We start from the raw sequence: 22,985 nt of genomic DNA, 5'->3' as shown, positions 1-22,985 counted from the left end.
GAGTGGACAGTGAGGTGGGTTGAGAACTGGCTGAGTGGCAGAGCGCAGAGGGTCGTCGTTGGCGGTGCAGAGTCTGGCTGGAGACCTGTAACCAGTGGTGTCCCCCAGGGGTCTGTGCTGGGTCCCGTCTTGTTCAACGTCTTCTTCAATGACCTTGATGAGGGGATAGTGGCCACCCTCAGCAAGTTTGCTGATGATACGAAGTTGGGAGGATTGGCTGACACGCCTGAAGGCTGTGCTGCCATTCAGCGAGACCTGGACAGGCTGGAGAGCTGGGCAGTAAGAAACTGGATGAGGTTCAACAAAAGCAAGGGTAGGGTCTTACACCTAGGGAGGAATAATTGCATGCACCAATACAGGCTGGGGGATGAGCTGCTGGAGAGGAGCTCTGCAGAGAGGGACCTGGGCGTCCTGGTGGACGACAGGTTGGCCATGAGCCAGCAGTGTGCCCTCGTGGCCAAAAAGGCCAATGGCATTCTTAATGCATGTGGTGCATTAAGAAGAGTGTGGCCAGCAGGTCAAGGGAGGTGATCCTCCCCCTCTACTCTGCCCTGGTAAGGCCTCATCTGGAGTACTGTGTCCAGTTCTGGGCTCCCCAGTACAAAAAAGACAGGGATCTCTTGGAAAGAGTCCAGCGGAGGGCCACAAAGATGGTGAAAGGCCTGGCGCATCTCCCCTGTGAAGAAAGGCTGAGTGAACTGGGTCTGTTTAGCCTTGAGAAAAGACGACTGAGAGGGGACCTGATCCAGGTTTATAAATATCTGAGGTGTGGCGGCCATACTGGTGAGGCCAGTCTCTTTTCAGTGGTACATGGAGACAGGACGAGGGGAAACAGACATAAGCTACAGCATAGGAAGTTTCGCATGAATGTGTGTAAGAACTTCTTCATGGTGAGCGTGACGGAGCACTGGAACAGGCTGCCCAGGGAGGTTGTGGAGTCTCCTTCTCTGGAGATATTCAAGTCTCGCCTGGACGCCTACCTGTGCGACCTGGTGTAGGGAACCTGCTTTGGCAGGGGGGTTGGTCTCAATGATCTCTAGAGGTCCCTTCCAACCCCTACAATTCTGTGATTCTGTGATTCTGTGATAACAGAAAGCTAAACAAATTGTTTTTCCTTTTGTGCTTTCAAGCACATTCCAATGCTGTAATCGCATTATACAAGTTGTTACATAATTGGATCCATCATACTCTTCCAGTTAGTCACCTTCAGCCTAATTAAATAAACAAATGCATCAATATATACTCACAGGGCATCGATCAATCAATAGACCACTGATTAGCAAAGCTTCCTTCCCAAATAGCATAGCAGACCACTAATTAGTGACATTTGAGCATGATTGTATTGAGTTGTCCCAAAAAGACTTCTCCAGATTGCTCTTTTCCAGCATGAGTCTCCCATGCTCCAGAAGAGGTAGCTGACAAATTAGAACCATGCACCTGTGGGACACTGCCAGACCCAGTGCTAGGCTGTAGCTGCATCTGCCTCTAACCAGAGATCCAGAGGCAGAATAAAACAGCTGTGCTAGGCACCAGGAATCAGTGCGCAGGTATAAGCCCTGGCATCATACTGCGAACACAGGAGATACAAGCCTATTTGGATGGAAATTGTGGCTGTGCTTCCATCTGCATTTAGAAATGTTGCTTAGGCAGCAGTATTTTGGTTTTAGAGCATACATGTAAAAATTAAAGACTCTGAAATTGGGAAAATTAAAAAAAAAATTAAAAATTGGGACCGGATGGGCTACACCCTCGGGTGCTGAGGGAGCTGGCAGGGGGTAACTGCCGAGCCGCTCTCGGCCATCTATCAGCGCTCCTGGTAAACTGAAGAGGTCCCGGAGGATTGGAGGCTTGCTGATGTGACTCCCATCTTCAAGAAGGGCCGTTAGGAGGATCTGGGGAACTATAGGCCTGTTAGCCTGACCTCGATACCGGGGAAAGTAATGGAGCAAATCATCTTGGGTGAGATCTCACGGCATGTGCATGGTGTCCAGGGGATCAGGCCCAGTCAGCATGGGTTCATGAAGGGCAGGTCGTGCTTGACCAACCTCATCTCCTTCTATGACTGGGTGACCAGTCTGGTGGATGAGGGAAGGGCAGTTGATGTAGTCTACCGAGACTTTAGCAAAGCCTTTGACACAGTCTCTCACAGTACTCTTCTGCTGGGAAACTGGCTGCCTGTGGTCTGGACAGGTATACACTTCTTTGGATAAGGAACTGGCTAGAGGGCCGTGCCCAACAGGTAGTGGTTAATAGAGTTAAGTCCAGCTGGCGACCCATTATGAGTGGAGTTGTCCCCCAGGGGTCAGTTCTGGGGCCCATCTTGTTTAATATACTTATTGACGACCTAGATGAGGGGATTGAGTGCACCCTCAGTAAGTTTGCAGATGACACCAAGTTGGGAGGTGGTGTGGATCTGCCTGAGGGTAGGGAGGCCCTACAGAGGGATCTAGATAAGCTGGATCGCTGGGCTGAGATGAATGGGATGAGGTTCAACAAGGCCAAGTGTCAGGTCCTGCACTTTGGCCGCAATAACCCCAAGCAGCGTTGTAGGCTTGGGGATGAGTGGCTAGATGATTGTGAAGAAGAAAGAGACCTGGGGGTGCTGGCTGATGCTGGGCTGAACATGAGCCAACAATGTTCCCAGATGGCCAAGAGGGCCAATGGCATCCTGGCCTGCATTAGAAATAGTGTGGCCAGCAGGAGCAAGGAGGTGATCATTCCCCTCTACTCAGCACTGGTGAGGCCAAACCTCGAGTACTGCGTTCAGTTTTGGGCCCCTCATTACAGGAAAGGTGTTGAGGTCCTGGAGTGTGTCCAGAGAAGAGCAACGAAACTGGTGAGGAGTCTGGAGCACAAGTCTTACGAGGAGCGGCTGAGGGAGCTGGGATTATTTAGTCCGGAGAAGAGGAGGCTCAGGGGAGACCTCACTGCACTCTACAACTTCCTGAAGGGAGGCTGGGGTGAAGAGGGGTTTGGCCTCTTCTCCCAGGCAACAAACAGGACCCGGGGAAATGGCCGCAAGTTGTATCAGAGGAGGTTTAGGTTAGACATGGGGAAAAACTTTTTCTCTCAGAGTGGTCAGGCACTGGAATGGCTGCCCAGGGAGGTGGTGGAGTCACTGTCCCTGGCAGTGTTCAAGAGGCGTCTGGATGAGGAGCTGTGAGATATGGTTTAGTAGCTTGTGGTAGCAGTGGTAGTGAGAAGACAGTTGGACTAGATGATCTTATAGGTCTTTTCCAACCTTGTGGTTCTATGATTCTATGATTCTATGAAAACAAGAAACTGCCTGTTAGTAATAAGCCATATTAGAGAACAGTTCTGGATCACAGTATTCTTTGGTAGCTGTGTCTCTCCATATCAGTGTCACAGCTTCTATACCTGTCTGTCACTATCTTTCAAAACTGAAGAAGAAGTAATTCCAGCAGGTCTGCTGATTTTCTCAAAGCACTGGAAACAGAATGAGAGCTGACAAGCTGTATTTCTGTATCACAACGGTGGTATTTTTTGCATTCTCTGAAGTTTTTTTTTTTAAACCATTACATAGAAATACTTTAAAAGTAACTGATAATCAGCTCAGTATACTAAATTAGTAAAAAACATAGATCTTTACAGCATTAGTTCATATTTCTAAACTAAAATTAAATGTAATTATATTTCAAAATATTAAAATTAACAGTATATGTATCTGCATAATTAATAGCTGCATAATTAGTAGAAATATATAGTTGATTTCTTTATTTGCAGCTGCAAAGAATAGTAAATTTTGAAGTGTGTTTCTGCAAACATGAAAGCCATTGCACCAAATCCCTACAGTTACAATCTCAATATTAAGAGTCAAAAGGCTTGTGTATGTTTTTTGATAATTTCAGTCTTGTTTGGCTTCCTACAAAAAAAATCAGTATCAAATTATATATGAAACTTGCAAAATACCAGTGTTACACTGGACACAGTGCAGATTAGGACTTCAGCTCCAAGGTTTCACTAACTAGAAAAAAGACAAAAGGCTAAATATATCTCTATTTCAGAAGACTTGAAAGAAGTCATGCTCTGATTATGTCTTTTTCAAAAGAAAAATGTACACATGCAACTTTTAAAATTAAAATCATACTGTGTGTGGAGAAAGGCCACTTAAAGTAATTAAGAGAATGTGGACTTTTGCAGTAAGAAGCTGCAGATCATTATGAGTTGCTGCCATCATTTAGTTTCCTCAGATGCAGAACAGAAATAACTCAGATGTAGAAAACTTAAAACAGATCAAGCAAGAAACATAATGTGACTCAATAAATAATGCAAAGGTAATTCATTAGAACTTACTATTTGTTATAAACTGCCTCATTCTGTCTATCCTAAGACTAGAAATTGCTTTCCTTTCTCTCCATCTATCCAGAATTTTTGAAGGCTTTTGTTTTCTCAGAGGAAGCCTATTTTACACTTATTTAATCACCCCTGAGTCCCTTAAGAAAGCTTAAAGACAACAATCTTATGTTGTAACTTCATTACTGGAATTTTCTGTGTTCCACAGTTAAGACTGTTCATCAGAGGACAAGAGGAAGAATAGAAGAAAATAATACATTGAGTCTCAATGAAAAATATAGTGAGACTGTGAAAGAAATCTCATTCATACAAAACTTTCATTGCCAAATTTCAATCAAAACAAGGAACAGTTGCACAAGTCATTAGTATCTGCAAGATTTTAAAAGCCCATCACAAAAACTTCAATTCAAATTAAACCATTAGACAGAAAAATATCTTCAGTTCTATGTCATGAAGATAATGCTCACAGGAAAAAACAGAACCAAAGATTAATGCCTTTTGGAGTGTACAATCTGTATAGTGCCATGAAATTCCCAAGTCTCAAAATACTCTGTACCAAAATAGGATCAATCTGTCCAGCAGATGAGCTTCAATTTAGTTCAATAGGTTTCTCATTAAGAAATGGTACCTTTGTTTTCAGGATAGTTTCTGTTTTTTCATTCTTAGAAGTGGCATGCACATCCAAGGCTACTTTTCCCCACTATCATGTTTAAATCACAAATTTAAGTTAGACTTACGCAGTTTTCCCCTCACTATCTTGTTTGGTGGCACTGGTTCCCTTTTTACCCAGCAATGAAGCCACTTTTTCAGGATCACCATTCTCCACTGCCTGCAGTAGCCGATCATCGTTCTTATTCCACTCATTAGTCTGCAGTAAAAGGAGAAAGAAACATTATTAGTACTAGCACTGTGCACAGGCTTCCTGGAATGATCTTGCACATATTCACCACCAACGAAAGTTCAGTCAAAGGCCCAAAGAAGGTGCGCATAAAGCTGCATTAAATAAAGTTGCAACCTGTGTAGCACAAGCTCCCAAGTAGTCAAATGCTCAAGCCAGGACCTAAGTCACTCACCACCAAAGATGACTTCTGACATGGAAACGCTGTAGAAGAGTAGTGCAGATGCTGTTCCTACTCTTTATGAAAGAGTTCCCTATCGTTTGTCTAGTTCTGCTTTCTATTTCTCACGCTTATCCCATGAGATCTTCATCACACACATCAAATGGAAAACCAATGAGCTATCTCAGCTGATTCACATCCCACCCTACAAACACAGGCCAGCCAAAACTTTACATATTTCAAATCTTTTCGTCTTTCCCATTGTCTCACTTCATGGAGTCTAACAGGTCAAGAGACTTACCTTTGTTGGCTGTAACTAATTCTACTGAGCTTTTAGTCCCAATGCCTGCCTTTAAAACAAAGGAATCAAGCAACAACAGACAGTACATCCATAGCACTACTGAAAGCAAAAGGCAAGCACCTTACATTTAAACCTTTCCAAAAAGAGTTCACTAATATCCCTTTGAAGATTCTGATAGCCTATATCAGTGAAAAGACACTACTTCCTAATGTGATTGATGATGCCCCCTATGATACCAGGCTCTCAGGGGACAGTGTATTTCTTCTCCCATATCTGTAACCAGAATCTAGGAAGTTACTAAGAAAACAAAGTAACCTTTTATATCCCATGTAATCACAGCAAAATAATGAAGTTCAGGAAAAGTTCCAGCTATGCTTTCTAGATTGGGCTAACAACAAGGTACAGCCTTCAGGAAGAACATCTGATGCATATGCAATTAAAAGCTGCTTTTGGCTTAGCACTGCATCCTGCTACACTCAGTAAAGTACCTTCAAAAGATTACAGCCTTCTCTTTGACATCAGTTAGCTCATCTCCAGCATAACTAATCTGTTCATCAGTACTGTACTTCTGCACAAACAACTTTGGCAAAGACTGAAATCATACTAATATGCTCCTTGAGAAATATTCAGCTTAAAGAGCACTCTGTTCTAACACTTTGTAGAGATTTTTTTTTTTTTGCCACTAGCTGAACAAAACGTTCAGTGCTCTGCCGTCTGGACTTGTGAGAAAAAAATGTATGAGCTGCACACCAGTACAAACCAGCTCTGCAGGCTCTGCACTCTCTCAAAAGTAGAAGGGAAGAAAAGTGTTACTAGCTATTTAAAAGCGAAACAAATGAATATATATATATATTTTTTTTTTATTTAACAGAAAGCAAACTAAAAAAAACAGCAACACAACATCAATGTGAGAGAACAGTCCAGGCAAGAAAGTAGATAGGAGTTGACAGAGCAACACCTAGAATCAGAAATATGAATGGTTGCTCTGTCAAACGAAGTGGCATGCAAAAGACAAAGAACAATTGCAGGCTTATGACACTGTTATGACTGGTGGGTAACTGCATCAAGCAGGTTATATTCTTTGTTCTTACACCACTGGAATAGATATCTGTAGATTGCATAGCAATAGTTTTGTCTGCAAAAAATGTTGTTTCCCCTAGCAATACTTAGATTCCATGGCAATAATACCCTTTAAAGCAGCAGGCTCCACCTAAAATGAAACTCACTGCATATTCTTCAGTTACGATTTTTTATCCTTTTAAAGAGAGCCTACTATCAAAAACAGATGTTAAGGAAAAAATATCTTCTTGGTAAATAAAATGTTTTAAAATTAGCGGCTTGTTTGACAACATATTGTGCCTTCTGTTTTGGTGGTTACTCCTGATTCTTCTGGTTTTTTATTATGTAGTCATATAATATATATAAATCTAAGATACTTAGTGAATTCCCCGATGACTGCAAAGGATTAGTACCACCTACATCCCACACCCTTGTCTTCAGAAAGGAGGAGACAGCAGGTAACTGATAACCCTAATTTAGGTACAACTAGTCAGAATCCCTTCTATCTGTGAATTAAACTGTCAAACACACAAGATGTTAAGCAAAGCAGTTTCTCATGAAAACCCTGAAAAACTTAGGTCTGTCAGCTCCATCTTAGCATCAAAGAACAGCCACCAATGTTCATTTCCTTATATTTTTATGCAATGCTGGTAATTCTTTTCCCTATTTAGAGGAAAGCCAAGGAGACTAGAAACTAAAACAGGAAAATATGTAATTTTGGACCTTTGTTTTCAAGGTGCTAATTCTGTATCTAATTAGTACCTCTTCTTCTAAACACTATGTCTGAGATTTGCTGAAGAAATAAGCAGTCTTACAGATTGTCAAATACTTAATCCAACTGTACTTTTTTCAATTGCATGTTTTCAGATTTCCTCAGCAACGCTATAAAATCTTTAATGCTATCATATCAGCTCTTTTGTTTTGCTCCTGAAAGACAAAAGAACACAGTTTCCCTTTGTCGGTGTGTAACAGGCTTATTTAAAAAATTAAAATAGCTGTATTCTCTGAAGATTCTTAAAAGATGAAAGACCAGTTTCTTTTCAAGCTATCTGAGAATTATACACATTTAACTATAATGCAAGTTATATAAATCCATTTAGAAACCTTTTTTTTTTTATTTGCAAAATGGAATGGGGGAGACAATTGTCCAAATAGGAGAAAAAAAAAAAAGAAACTACGCAGGTATCAACTATTGCTCAAGTATTTCTCTAATATAACTTTTACAGGATCACCATTCTCCACTGCCTGCAGTAGCCTATCATCATTTCTCTATTACATTCCACAGCAGCCTTGCACAATGCATTCCAGAAGTTAAAGGGACAGCTAATAAATAAATAAATGGCATACAACAGACTCTCAAAAATACCCACTCGTGTAGGAAATTAGCTCTATTATCCATCCTCTTCAGGAAAAAAAATATCTGGAAGTAACAATACATGCTCAGAAAAACACTGCACCCATAGCTAGAAGCAACGTGGAGAAAGTCAGTAAGGGTTTCACAGCAACTGATATAATCAAAAACTGCAAAGCCACTGGTGCACAGATTAGATCAGAAAGCAGAGATCCCTGATCAGAAGCAGTGACTGTTGCATTTGCAACATTTTTGGGGTCTCTTACAATATTAGCCTGTTTCTGATCCCACAAGACATGGTTATCGTGAAATGTCCACAAAAGACTTCAGTGGTAATTTACCATAGAATGCTTTATGTTTGAAGGGATGTTTAAGATCACTTAGTTCCAACTCCCTGCCATAAGCAGGGACACCTCCCTTTACACCAGGTTGCTCACAGCCCCGTCCAGCTGAGCATCTTTATTACCTCCTCTGGACCTGCTCCAGCAGCTCCATATCCTTCTTGTGCTGGGGGCCTGGGGTACTTCATTACTGCAGTTGGGGCCTCACAAGGGCAGAGCAGAGGGGGACAATCACCTCCCTCTCCCTGCTGCCGCCCCGCTGTTAATGCAGCCCAGGATACTGCAGGCCTTCCAGGCTGCAAACACACACTGCTGGCTCACGTCCAGCTTCACAGAACCCCCAAATCCTTCTCAGGGAACTCTTCAGGGAGCAAGGCTGCTCTCAAGGAGCTCTTCTCCCAGTCTGTGCGCTTATCTGGGATTGCCATTACCCAAGTGGAACACCTTGCACTTGGCCTTGCTGAACCTCATTCAGTGCTCGTGAACCCATTTACTGAGCCTGTCCCAGTTCCTCTGCATGGCATCTCTTTGTTTATTTTATCAACTGTAACACTCAATTTGGTGTTATCTGCAAGCTTGCTGAGGGTGCACTTGATTCCACCATCCACGTCACTGATAAATATGTTGAAATGAGCAAAATCACATAGGGCACAATCTAAATGTTAACACAGAACAGCAGTAGCATCTTCTGAAAATCTCTTGAGTATAGTATCAGAGCAACAAAACTGTCAGACTCAAGCAGTTAAATAGATGCATTTTGTCAGAAATAAAGCCAACGGATGTTTTGTTTGGGTTTTTTAAAGTTGGCAAGCCTAAAATTGGCAAGTTAGTCAACTGAGCAACCTGGACAGTATGGTACACCATGATATCTGCAGACAAAAAAAAAAAAAAAGAGCAGCTCAGTATTAAAGGCAAACACCCGCATGGAAAAGATCATACATGTGAGCTTTCTTTATCCCTTCCTCAACAAGAACAAGACAGTTAACATTCTGCAATAACATGGTTTGTAAAAACATGCAAATGAGACATATTTCAGCTTCATATAGCAGAATTAGTACCTTACATTGCACATTTCCAGCTGCTCTCTCTCCACTTTATTTTTTTAAACACCAGTGTGCTGTTAAATTTAGGTCATGATTAGATTCATTGGATATGAAGAGAAATGAATAGTGATCAATGCTCAAGAAGTGCATGCTCTAGGATGAAAGGAAATTTTCTGTCTTGCCAACAAATAGGCAATCTGTTCCTACTAACAAGAGTGCATTTATATAAGGGAGTAGATAATCCACCCCCCTCCTACAGCCCTAACTGTAACACTGACAGAAGCCAAAATTTTCCATGTTTAAACATTTAGGAACCTAAGAAAGAAGTCTGCAGTACAGAACTAGCCAAGTTCAGGAGGGGAAACTACTCCTTCATAAGGCACTGTCAGACTGAGGTCTGGGGAGTGAGGAAGAAGGCGGGGGAGACTGATTGACTGCTTTATGATTACTCATTAAAAGGGCATGGTACCAGAGCCAAAAGCAAAGTGTACGCATTATCTTCATCGACAATTTTCAGGATAGGAGTAACTGTCCTGGCTGCAGCTCCATCAGCCAGAGACAGAAAAGTTACTTCCTCTGCAAAGCCAGGAATTATAAGTATCTTGCAGTCATACAATCAGATAATTACTGTATGGTGCTAGAATTGCGTTAAAAATCCTTTGCCACTGTGATCACATTCAATATGCATACATGGCAAATCTTCATATTAAAATTTACTTTTTGTAGTTAAATATTGCATTAACTATTTTGAGCACTGTTTTTGTTTCTCAGACAAAATGAACATTTTTGCTTCCTGATGAGAAGCTCAAGAATTTAAAAAATGCTTAAGATACTTTTTTATTTTCCATCATGATCACATCACAATATTAATTCTCAGCTATCTAAGATTACCGGCAAATGCCACGCAAGCAACAACAACATATAACAAGAGGTGACAGTTCTACATAGCACTTGTACACAGTGTTTCCCATGTGCAAAGACCTGAACGAACATTAATTGGACAACAACCGTGTTTCTTTATCTTTGGCACACAGCCGACAGGAGATGATTTAAGTGACCTTGCATTGTTACAAACCTATTGGAGACAGAGTTATGTTATCTCCACTGAAATCAGAACTGCAGGGAACCTGAGTAGCGAATTGAAATTCCTGGTAACTTCAAACTCAGCAACTTGCTGTCTGAAAAGGAAAGGAATACTTAAAAATTGGCGTCACAATTGCATGGCAAAGACCCTGAACACCACTGCATCGCAAGGTCATCCACAAAAGTCCACATGTGCTGGATTTCCCAAGAGGTCCTAAGAACAATGCTATTGTAGGGAATGCATTCACTGTACAAAACATCTCTCAAAGTTAAAACAACCAACGATGGCTTTTGTCAAAAGAATGCCTTATCTGAAAACATTCAACCCAGGACTCAGTGGTAAGTGGTTAAGTAATCTAAACTTATTATCTGTTCTTGAAGATGTCAAAAGAGTGATCAGTAAAACTACTTTCTTGAACTTCCAGAGGGCGGACTTTGATCTGTTCAGGACACTTGTAGCACAGGTCCCTTGGGAGTCGCTTCTCAAGAGTAAAGGGGTCCAGGAAGCCTGGACGCTCCCCAAGACGGAAATCTTAAAGGCACAAGAACAGGCTGTCCCTGAGTGCTCTAAGGCAAGCCGTAGGGGAAGACGACTGGTGTGTGGATGAGCTGGGAACTATTGTTGAGACTCAGGGAGAAAAAGAGAGTCCTTCTCTCTTTAATAAAAGTGTTGAGGTCCTGGAGTGTGTCCAGAGAATGGCAACAAAACTGGTGAGGAGTCTGGAGCACAAGTCTTATGAGGAGCGGCTGAGGAAGCTGGGATTATTTAGTCCAGAGAAGAGGAGGCTCAGGGGAGACCTCATTGCACTCTACAACTTCCTGAAGGGAGGCTGGGGTGAAGAGGGGTTTGGCCTCTTCTCCCAGGCAACAAACAGGACCCGGGAAAACGGCCACAAGTTGTATCAGAGGAGATTTAGGTTAGACATGGGGAAAAACTTTTTCTCTCAGAGAGTGGTCAGGCACTGGAATGGCTGCCCAGGGAGGTGGTGGAGTCACCGTCCCTGGCAGTGTTCAAGAAGCGTCTGGACGAGGAGCTGTGAGATATGGTTCAGTAGCTTGTGGTAGCAGTGGTAGTGAGAAGACAGTTGGACTAGATGATCTTATAGGTCGTTTCCAACCTTGTGATTCTAAGATTCTATGAAACTTGCCCCTATCCTCCATTCCCAAGACTGAATTGTCCAGAAACGAACATGCACGGTGTGAGCGAAAATCTCTCATGCAGAATGGCAAAATTTTCTGAACTTATCAACAACAGCTTGTCCAAAACTATGGCAGCAGCTCCCAGGACATTCAGATTTTAGCAGACTCCAGCAGCTACTACTTCCAAGAATCCTGTCAATTGCTGGGGAATCAGCAATCTCCTAGATAGTTTTCAAAATCTGTCCAAGTGCTTCATTAGTCACCAAAGCCACTGCAAGCTAATCCTTGCTGCACCACACCCCACTAAAGCAGTGCCCTGTGCACTGTGCCAAAAGATGCTGTGTTCATTTACTTTACTACAAATAATGTCTTGATCTCTAATTAAGTCATCAAAAAGGCAAAGTGTGACAAAAGCCTTGAAGGTAACTCACAGTGATATTATCTCTATATTAATAGTTGCTATGTCAGAAAGTCTTTTCCAGCTTCTCTTGGCTAATCATGTTCCCTACTTGGGATGACTGATGGCTAGTAACATCAATTGTATTTATATAGCAAAAGAAATATTTGCAGTTCACAGAGCTTTCACAAGCATTTATTTACAAGTAGAAACAGTAGTGGTAAAGCAAGTAACTTGTGAACTTCCTTCCAACCTTGGTGATTCTATGATTCTGTGAAACTTGCTACGAACAAGAAGAGTTACTCAATTTTCTCTTGCTCCTTCTACTACACTGCCTAGTTAAAGAAATGGTATGCAAAGTGAACCAGGTCTGTTTGATACTAGGGACCATATTTGTGTCAAAACACAAATTCTATTTGAACAGGAGAGAAAAACCATCATAGGGATGCAGGAAACAATCAAGCGAATGAACCACCAGTGTTAACAAAGGTCTAATGGTAGATTGTCAGTAAACTTTGATAATTACCCATTCATTGAGTAGCTTCTGTGGATAAAGAAGTGATTATTACTGAAGAAAACTTTTTTTATGCTGACCCCCAGAATAATACAGCTGAACAGCAAGTCACTCAGCAGGACATTTTTATCAGCCAGTAGGACTGCCCTGAAAGTCTCCCAGCAAAAGGTGGCTACATGCTGTGACATAAAAGAGTCTTTCACCAGCAGAGCACAGTAAAAACTCCTCTCTGAAGTGATCATCTCCCATTGTTCCGCCTTCAATCATAGTTTTAAGGATTTGAGCTACAATGCACTCAGATAACAGTTCTTCTTATCTTGAAATTATTATGTAAATGTTACTAAGCCCAAAATGAAACTTCTGTTTACCTGTTTACTGTTGAGCATGTCAAAAAAAAAAAAAGAACACTCAATAAAATAAATCCATGGGGTATCAGAACATAGGCTTAAAAAAAGCCTGAAAACCTAGTAAAAAAACCCTACCTCCTTAATTATTAGCCAAAGACCACAGAGAATCCTCAGGTTTTCTTTACAGTAATTATACACTTATAATAATTTATTATTATTATTATTATAAATAGAATTGATCTTTAGCATGACAGGCCTGAAGACAACTGAAGTTTTAAGACTGAAGAACTACCGAATTAACAGATTTTTACGTAGTATCAAGATCAAACTGCAACTCATATAAAGGATATATAATCTTTCAAGTCCTCAGGATTTCTGTTATACAGCTGCTTTGTGTTCAGTTGGAATAAAGAAACTGTGAGATTTGAAACTGGTGATTTGAAACAATCTAATCTCACTTTTTATCTGTTAAGTATTTTTCAGTGATAAACAGGCTGAAGGGTACAGGGACACTGCCAACTATCTGCAAGCAAAGCTTGTTTATTTAGCTATCATGCTGACTATCTTCTATTCTGCAATACTGTGTTAGATACAACGGATTCTGAGGATCAGAGTGTGCCTAATGACCAAGACATAGTTCTAAACTCCGTGTTCTTATCACCATCTCAACTCCAGACAGTGAGCTTTGAACACAGAATGCTGTACACATACTACTTCCTTAGCAGACCATTCTCAAAAATCAGCACCAGTTATTTTCTGGTATAAGCACCTAAGCTCACTCTGTCTACTAAAATCTTCAGAAACATTTTCCAGTTTCTGCTGACTACTGAATTTAGTCAGAGACCACAGGTTCTTGATGGATACTCTTGCTTACAGACAAGCGAAAGGACATCCACGCATGCTACAACACCATCAACTGCAACATTACCTCACTTCCTAGGACTGGCACTTCGTTGACAAATGACTCCATGTTTTCTCCTGCCTACTTCCAAACCTTTCCAATCTTTGCTCATGTTCCATTTCTGCATAAAGGCGGTTTTCATTAATTTCAGGGCTATTGCCCTTTTTTTCTTCCCATTATTATGTAAATAGAATAATGGAACAGAGAGACAAAGGCTAATTATGAAGTCTGAAGACAAGAAAAATAAATGTCTCCAGCATCAAGCAGAATTGCTCCAAGTCAGGAATCACACATTGATTAATATTACTACTGTAAGGTACAAGTCACTAGAGCACCTTGTTTTCAATCTTACAAATGTCTACCTTATAGCAACAGCTCATAATCAAGGTTATTTCCATTTTGCTTTGTTCCGTCTTTCTGCTAACTAAACTTGAGTAGAATACCTGACAAAACTCTACCATCTTAATATTCTCTGTAAGCATCAGAAAACGTCTTGGATGGCTCTTTTCAAACCAATTCACACCCTTTTTTGATACTTACTAAGCTCCTACGAAGCAATAAAATTTCATAATTCCTAACAAAAACTGTGCTAAAAATCTCAAAACTATTCAGAGTAGATAAACAGTTTATTTACATTTGAATTGATCCCTCTTGTAATGACTTACCCACTGTTACTGGGTTATAGCCTCATATTCTGAAACCATTGCCAAACTAAATACAGTGCATACATAGAGACTAATCCCTATGCCAAGAAATTATTTTGTTTGGAGCCTTTTAAGGGCTCAACTCAGTCTCTAAAAGTACTTCACGACTACAAAAGAAAGCAAAAATGCTTCACTATCTGTCTGATCTTCAACAGACTACGGACATATATTTGTGTCATGGACTGATCTGTAGATCTAATATTTGTTGGGTCTCAAAAATTCAATATTAAAGTAGCAGGCCAAGCTTATCTGTTTTAACTTCCATCAGTGAGCAGAAGGACAATCAGAGTCATTTAGGCATATACCTAAAACTCATTACCAGTAGGACTCAAACATTTGAAAGGAAAGCTTTGTTTTGCATGAAATTCAACTTCAGCAGATAGAGAAGAGCATGAAAGACTTCACAGCACCACATCTTGCCACTTTATTTATTCTCAACATCACACGCATAGAGAATCAAACAAGGTTTTCTACATCCGATTCTCTGTATGCACATCAACTTCCCATGTATGGCAGGCACCTGATGTAAAGGGACGAAAGAATAAGCAGGCACTCGCATTACCTTCTTCCCTCGAGTCTGAACAAATCACAGAGTTACCAAGGTTGGAAAAGACGTCCAAGATCATCCAGTCCAACCATCCACCTACCACCAATATTTCCCCAATAAACAATGACCCTTCGTACCACAACTAAGTGTTTCTTCAACACCTCCCTGGGCAGTCCACTGTAGTGCCTGAAAACTCTTTTGGAAAATAAATTTTTCCTAATACTGAACCAACCTGAACCTACCCTGACACAACTTGAACCCATTTGTTCTAGTCCTTTTGCTACTTACATGGGAGAAGAGGCCAACTTCCACCTCACCACAACCTCCTTTCAGGTAGCTGTAGAGAGCTATAAGTCTCCCCTGAACCTCCTTTTTATCCAGACTAAACTATTCCAGTTCCCCTGGACACTTCTTGTAAGACTTATGCTCGGGAACCCTCACTAGCTCCATTCCCTTTTCCGGACACCCTTCAGGGCCTCGATGTCTTTCCTGTAGTGCAGGGCCCAAAACTGAACACAATACTCAAGGTGCTCCCCAGAGAGGGATGATCACCTTCCTCCTCCTGCTGGCAACACTATTTCTGATAGACGCCAGGATGCCATTGGCATTCTTGGCAATCTGAGCACACTTCTAGATCATGTTTAGCTGAGAGTAAACTAACAGCTCCTGGGTCCATTTCTTCCATAAAAGAAGACAGCTCATCTGTCGAAGGAGCTCCTTCCCTTTCTCTACAGGAGTGAATAACGCATCACATGCCCTTTATGCAGATTTTCTGTTTGACAAGCACAGATGACCTCATCCTTCATCCCATCAGGGCTGCAGCTATCAAATTATCCCTCAGGCAGCCTGTGGAAACTCAGCTATTTGCCCCAGGGTATTGGGGAGTTTAACTCTTGTCAGTTCAAGCAGTGATCAAGCCATATGCTGCCTGTCACAACTACCCCAGCTTAATATTAATGGACTAGCCTACACGTAAAGAACCCACGATTCTCATCTAAATATTCTCATCTAAGTGCAATTTACTTGAGCTATCACTACCATGCTCTCGCTCATTTGGATAACTTCCATCTCACCAGACACTCTAGGATTATTCACACAACAGAAATCACAATTCTGTGTGTTATTTTTTGTTAAAAAAAAAACATTCATTCAGCTCCTATTAATTATTCTTAAACCAAATAATACTTGCATGCCACAAACTATTTACCGTTAGCAGAGATTAGGGCTGGCAATGGTTTGACTGTGCAGTCTTGATGCAGTGAGGAATACCGCTGCTGCTACATTAAGGAATTCTCCCAGGGCTGCCTGTCTTAAATTGTGATCTCTTCAAAAGCTCCATGCACATTCTGGATTAAGAGAGTTAACTACCCGAAGACTGTCATCTTTCCAGTACAAAGTCACAAAGAACTAAAAAGCTACAATAAAAAAATGCTGAAAGTACAAAATCCTGAAAGGCAGCACAGTGTGCAGCATTTCTGTGGAGACAGAGCACACAATCCCATGTAAAGTAAGTGAGGCTGCTGTGCTATTAGCCCCTTATCCATTATCAAAAACATCCCTGTTACAGCTGGAACCTCTTTATCACTGTCCACAGAGGTACTGAAATGAGGAAAAAAAGAAAGTACAGTAATAATGTAAATCTCATTAAACAGTCCCTTAAATCCATTGTTCTGCTTTGATGCTTATGAGTGGTCTGACAAATACTCCCAAATATTCACACTCCCTGTTACATCCTGTTTACATACTTTTCAAAAATTGAGACTGCGCACCAAGGCTATGCTGGATTCTGCAGAGAGCAGCTAATACAACAACCATGAATAAACAACTGCTGAATTTTGACTACTCCCAGGAGCAAATGATCACCTGAGAGTTAAATTCATGCTTTTCAATAACTTATGTGACAAGGTGAAAAGAGAGAGAAAGAGATCAAAGATTTGTAATAGGTTCTAAGACTGTGAGGAAGAAGAGATACATCCTAAAAGCTTTGTGGGTCATGACAAAAATGCAAGGAAAGTATATTTTTTAAGAATCCGCATTATACACATTTGAGATTCCTTCCATCTCACAAGACATTAAAAGTCAGATTAACCTACAATATGAGCATCTTTTTGTACCCTCTAACAGCAACTTTAACATATCCAATTAATAATTGCAAATTGTATAAATAAGCTGAAAATTGGGTGTTTTTCAATGCCAGAAACAGCAGAAGGTTTTCCAAATTTTATGGGTTAAAAGAGGCCAATAAATTTAACAGCCTTTTGAAGATGCTAGTATAATCCTTCCAAAACTGAAGAGAACAGATGACTCAACCATATGGCTAAGTTCCACTAAAATTCTGTCCCGTAACCATAAAATCTGATGTAATCTAGTTTGGTCCCAGGGGAAGGAAAGGCGTTAGACATATGTGACATGCATAAGCATTCTCTGGATCCATCTGGCTAGCGGTTTCTGAAAGGTTTTTTTAGAAGTCTCCAACATAAATATTCTCAAGTCTTGGAAAAGAAATAGGCATTGCTCCTCAAGTCTGAATTAATGCATCAATCATTAATTACTGTTAAAACGTGGCTCAGCTAAATATCTGTTACAAACTACTTACTTGTTACACACTTCCACAAGAATGCACCTTTTAAAAAGATTCCCCTTATAAGTTTCATAAACAATCTTTGGTTGATTACCGCTTCACTCTCAATGAACATCAAAATTTCAGAGAAAAGAGTTTGAAGGACTATTTTCAAATAAAAATAAGTTTACCTTTAAAAAAACTCTAGGAAAGGGAAAGCATATACATAATTTAACAACAGACATAAACCAAGTGGCGATGTAAAGGCTGAATGAAAAGAATTGCTAAGAAATATAACAGAGCCATCAGCTCTGATAAGAAAAATACTTCTCAAATTATTAATTATCAATATATATAGAAGTTATCGATATCAAAGATATTCATGCACTTTATAATCATTTGGAATTAGCAGTGACCATTTGATAGACTTTTATAACTCTGGTGCGCACTGTATTTAGGGCTCCACGTTAAAAGATTTGCACAGATATCTTAAGTGAGCCTATAATATCTAACAATTCTATTAAAACTCCTCTTTTTATTATCAGTAGTTTAAATCTACATGATTCAAATCAAGCTACCAGAAAAAAAATAAAGCAATTCCATCAGCGTTAAGGAAAATGACGAGCAGCAGTACTTTCCCTTCTTGTACCAACAAAATTGGCAAGAGAAGATTACTGAGGACACTTCCCCTCAGACCTTATAGTAGTATCTTGCTCCCCAACAGCAGCATACTTCCAGTCACTATGCTAGCTATCCTTCTCCCTGAGAGAATGCACACTTAACCACTCCAGCATAAAACTTCAGAGAAAAAGCAGAAATCAATAAGCCAAGTGAGTGCACAAGTGAGCCAGGAAAAGCATCAAAGTTTCCTGACTCAGCCCCATCTTTATCAAATCAGTAAGCGTTAGGAATGGTCACTGTACACCTACTGTATGTAATTCTGCATTCTGCATGCAGTATTGGTGGTATTCATTTCTAAAATGACGGTAGAGTTGGAAGGGGTTCAAAAGTGCAAAGATGATCCAAAACAGAACCTATATGAAGAATGAACTGGCTAGGATGCCTTAATGTCAAAGACAGGCAAGGGGGAAATGAAGTAAACAGAATTACCAATAATATGGAGAAGATCCATGGAGCTAAAGTGTTAAGTGTCTGGCATAGTGAGGTACCAGCAAATAAAGTAGGACCAGGTCAAAAACAAACAGTAAAGTCAGTGGTAGATTTGTGGAACTCCTTTCAAAGGATGTTGTAGCTGCAAGACTTTTAAATCAGTGAGTTCAGGGAGAAACCCACTGTGCATTAGGCAGAAAGATTCACTAGAGATATTAGGCCTGAAGAACCCTCAATCTGAACCAGTAATCATTGTGTTGCTAAAAGCAACAGGGCTGAACAAATTTATGTTAGGAACATCACATCTCCTACTTGCTCTTCTGCTCTGCAACAGCAGACATATTGGCCTCCCTAGAGCCTGATGAGCACCAGAAATAAGTCATGATAGAAGCACTGTCTTAGAGAAGCAGCTAATTACTCATGATAACATTGATATTCTTCTTCAGTAATGGGTAGAAATGTAGAAAAAAAATATAATAAAAAACCCACCCTCTTCTGTGCTTCACCTCACCAACATACTTAGGTAAGAAACTTCTGCACTCAAGCAACCTGCATGCCGTAGCAGTCTCTTAGCCACTTCAAGAATCCAGAGTTAATTAAGAGAAGGAAACCATAACCTTGAATTCAGCAGGTCAGCTTTGTAATATCAACTCCACATTTACAAGAAAACTGTAGAAAAAAAAATAATGTAAAGTCACCAAATTTGGCCATGATGCCTTACCCACAGAGAATTACACACACAGAAGCTTGGAATGCTTTTGACTGCATGATATTCACATACCCCAGCCACCCATTCTTATCACCTTCCGGCAAGAGCTTGTAATGGTAACTTGAATCAAGGGTTGAAGTACAAACCAAGGAGAGGCTGCAGTCACACTTGTAATTCTGGGAGTGAATTAAAAACATAGGACATATAAAATGGCCACTGACAAAGGCTGAGGTTACATCTATTCTCTAGAACAGTACAACTTCAGTGGACTATCATATGTTATATTAAGCATATTTCGTGCCACTGAAATCTAGCTATAGAATACTGAATTATTTGTTGAACACGTGGCCATTTTGAAAGTTGGTTATCTTGTTGTTGCTTCTAAATATGGGCCTGAAATGGAAACTCAAAAACTTGGCCTGGACATTAGCAAAATGATTTTCCTTAAACAGCTGAAGTATCAACTACAGTGTTCCTATTTTGCCCTTTTATTGCACTGCAGTAAATTACCAGATATTAGTTACCACATATTGATTCAGTTTTGTCCTTTTACTGAATTGTACTTGAAAATCAAGGTCTTAAATTTGAAAGACCCCACGCAGTATTCTGTAACTGCCCTACAACAATCTCCAAGGAATCAAATTTTAAACATTTTGGTTTAGTATGCTGTTTGAATGGGAAGAGATTACGCTAAGCAAGTGAAATAGATCCCGTTACTTTTCCAGGAAAAATTAAAGCAAAACATACTGCTATTACCAAAATACAGAAGTAGTATTAACATAGGAACCAGAAATCATAGTGAAGTGTGAACAGGCAGGTTTCAGAATCATCGGACCATTAAGGTTGAAAAAGACAAAGGTTGAGTTTGCCATAATCACACCACAAAGCATTCTATCTGCTTGAAAGAAAAAAAAAAAAGAAAGCCACAAAGAACTCTTCAGCATCTCCAAATAGCCCTAAGAAGCTGAGCAACTATGTGCTATAAAGTGTTAGGAGTGAAGAAAGTTTGGTGCACACACTGCCACATCACTATAAATTAAACCCCTGTGCTGCAATTGTCCAAGGCTTTATAATAGGACCCTGACAAAACATGTTGCCCCAGGCTGCTTGCTGAATGCCTGCACAGCCACTGAACTGGTTATCTTATACTGCCTTTTGTAAAACAGGGATGTTATGCTCACTTTGGCCACCACCTCTACCACATGCTGTCAGTACAAATGCTGTAGATGGCACAAGACACCAAACAGCGGGGGCCAGGCTGTATGATTGCTAGATGGTTACCTGCAGCCTCTATTCTGTGTCAAAAAGGGATAGGAGAGTTTCATGCACTAACTGGAATTTAAAACGATCTATCAATTTCAGACATAAGTGATAGAAAGAAAGAAGAATTCCACCGTTCCATTTCAGACTTGTTTTAAATGAAGGTAACAAACTTTTTTTGTGAAAGACGAAAATTTTGAGACTATTATATTATGTGAAAACAAATTACAAGTTTTAGTTGAATATTGAGCCTCATCAGTAGCTAGCCACTTCCTTAGCTTTGTTTTATTTTAAAGTGCGTCATTCAATTATTTCTACGCCCGTGCAAAAAGTTTTCCAAACGTTTTATGTCAGACAGGAAAACTGAAGTGGAAAGTGGATGACAGCCAGTTCAACTGAGCTTTATCAACACACTCCATACATCCTGACACAATATACACATTCTGAATTACTGCAAACTCTAAAGCCAGTCATGCTAATGCTATTTTAAGAGAAGTAATATTTTGCAAATAAAAACAATAGAATTTCAATGTAATGTCAAAAATAACATCCTGCATTGTTTATGTTTGCAAAGACACAGCAAAAGGGCAATAAAATAATTCATGCATATCTGTAGACCTAGAAAAACAAGATGCCGTAGGGCAACACTTCAATGATTTTAAATCATCAAAAATGACCGTTCAAGAAATATAAAGTTAGTCTCATAAACACATCAAAAAAATAGAAAACATAAAAGAGAGCACATGCAAGGCCCTAGGTTTCATTATATATTTCACTGGCTCCATACACACCTCCCACCAGAAAAGTCAATACTATTTTTTCAGTTGACTGAGGGAAAAAAATCTTCAACAGGCTAGCATAAAAAGATTTACTCTCAAACTATAAGCTGATTACAGTTCAACTCTTGGAATCTTCCAGCCCCATGAATGTGGGATTAAACTCTGAACCTTTTCAGAGACATGACAGTGCCCGCCTCACATAGGTGACAGAGAACTAGTTACTTCTATCTAAATAAAAATTTATGCATTTCTTCCTACTGTACCAACGCAGCCACCTCCAAAGCCATTCTGACATGAAAAGTCTGGTTACCTTGGAGACCACTCAGAGACAGTTCTGGCAGAACTCCCAGGATATATTTAACCAAAATGCATCACTCTGCTGGATACAGTCAGACAACTTCCATGTGCTTGAGCAGAGAATAATAACACAAAGGAAAAAGACCAAAGCATCCCAGCATAGCATCCAGATCCTAGTATATATGGGAGTAGTAAAACTGTGGTGCAATAGGAACCTGCTAAAAACAAAAGCTTTTTTGTATTATTTTGTTTATTATAGATTGCACAGATAACAAGTGGATTCTGAAAACATTCAATGTAGGCTTCCTCCCCACTAGCTGTAAAAAATATACTGATTATTTTGTTTGTTTAATCTTTACAATCTCTGCAACAGGGAGAGAAGGTTGATGTTTAGGGACACAAGTTGAAATGAACACTCATGTTTATTTTTAGAAGAATAGTACAGCAGGCTCTTCTTGACATTATCTCTTCTAAATCAAGCCTAAAATAATTTGAATCTGGGAAACGCACTGAAAGGCCCTGCAACAAACAGAGTCACAAGACTGAAAAGAGATGAAAATGGAGATCAACATATCTACAATGATACATCGTATTCAAGAACACTTATTTTGTTTCTGAAGGCAACATAAGAGGGCATTTCTAGCACCAGCTGCTGAAAAGAAGGGGAAAAAAAATAATCAAAGGATATGATACAGTTGATTCACATAACTAAAGTTTTCTTAACTGCTTACATGGGAAGATGGAGTGAGACCTATTCCCCACAATCAAATTTCAATCATATTGTCTGCATTTATCTCTATTCTGTACAGCTGGGTCAATCACAAGTAGTTTTCAAAAAGGTAAAAATAAAAAACTTTTTCCCCAAAAAACATTCACTCAACACCAACTAGGAAAACACCAACTAGGCAGGAGAATTACACAATCACAAAACTACAGGGGTTGGTAGAGACCTTTTGAGATCATCTAGTCCAATCCCCTCTAAGAAAACAATTTCTTATAGAAGGGTGCAGAATGGGATGCTATAAGCATTCAGCTGAAATAAAGAAGCACACACTTTCATGCATGTGTTTTGAAATTGCATCAGGAGATGGCACATAAAATAAACCTACAATTAAGTGCAATCACAGCGGTGCTCCTTAAGCCAAAGAAGGATGGTCAGCAAAAGCTATA

The 22,985-nt window shown here is 40.1% G+C and overlaps 1 protein-coding gene across 6 annotated transcripts in view; it reads right to left on the bottom strand.

Annotated features, from left to right (window-relative positions):
* The window catches only part of RAI14 (retinoic acid induced 14), a 95,790-nt gene that overhangs the window by 36,758 nt on the left and 36,047 nt on the right, over positions 1 to 22,985 (bottom strand). For all 6 annotated transcript variants that reach the window (XM_085214304.1, XM_085214306.1, XM_085214301.1 and 3 more), the window contains exon 3: positions 5,052 to 5,182. In XM_085214304.1, the coding sequence (XP_085070430.1) occupies positions 5,052 to 5,182 (131 nt within the window). The remainder of the gene's footprint in view (positions 1 to 5,051; positions 5,183 to 22,985) is intronic.

This window comes from Meleagris gallopavo, chromosome Z (assembly GCF_905368555.1).
Source record: "Meleagris gallopavo chromosome Z, MGAL_WU_HG_1.1, whole genome shotgun sequence".
Taxonomy (NCBI): domain Eukaryota; kingdom Metazoa; phylum Chordata; class Aves; order Galliformes; family Phasianidae; genus Meleagris; species Meleagris gallopavo.
Note: the sequence above shows the minus strand (reverse complement) of the source record. Positions and strands in the feature narration are given on the sequence as shown.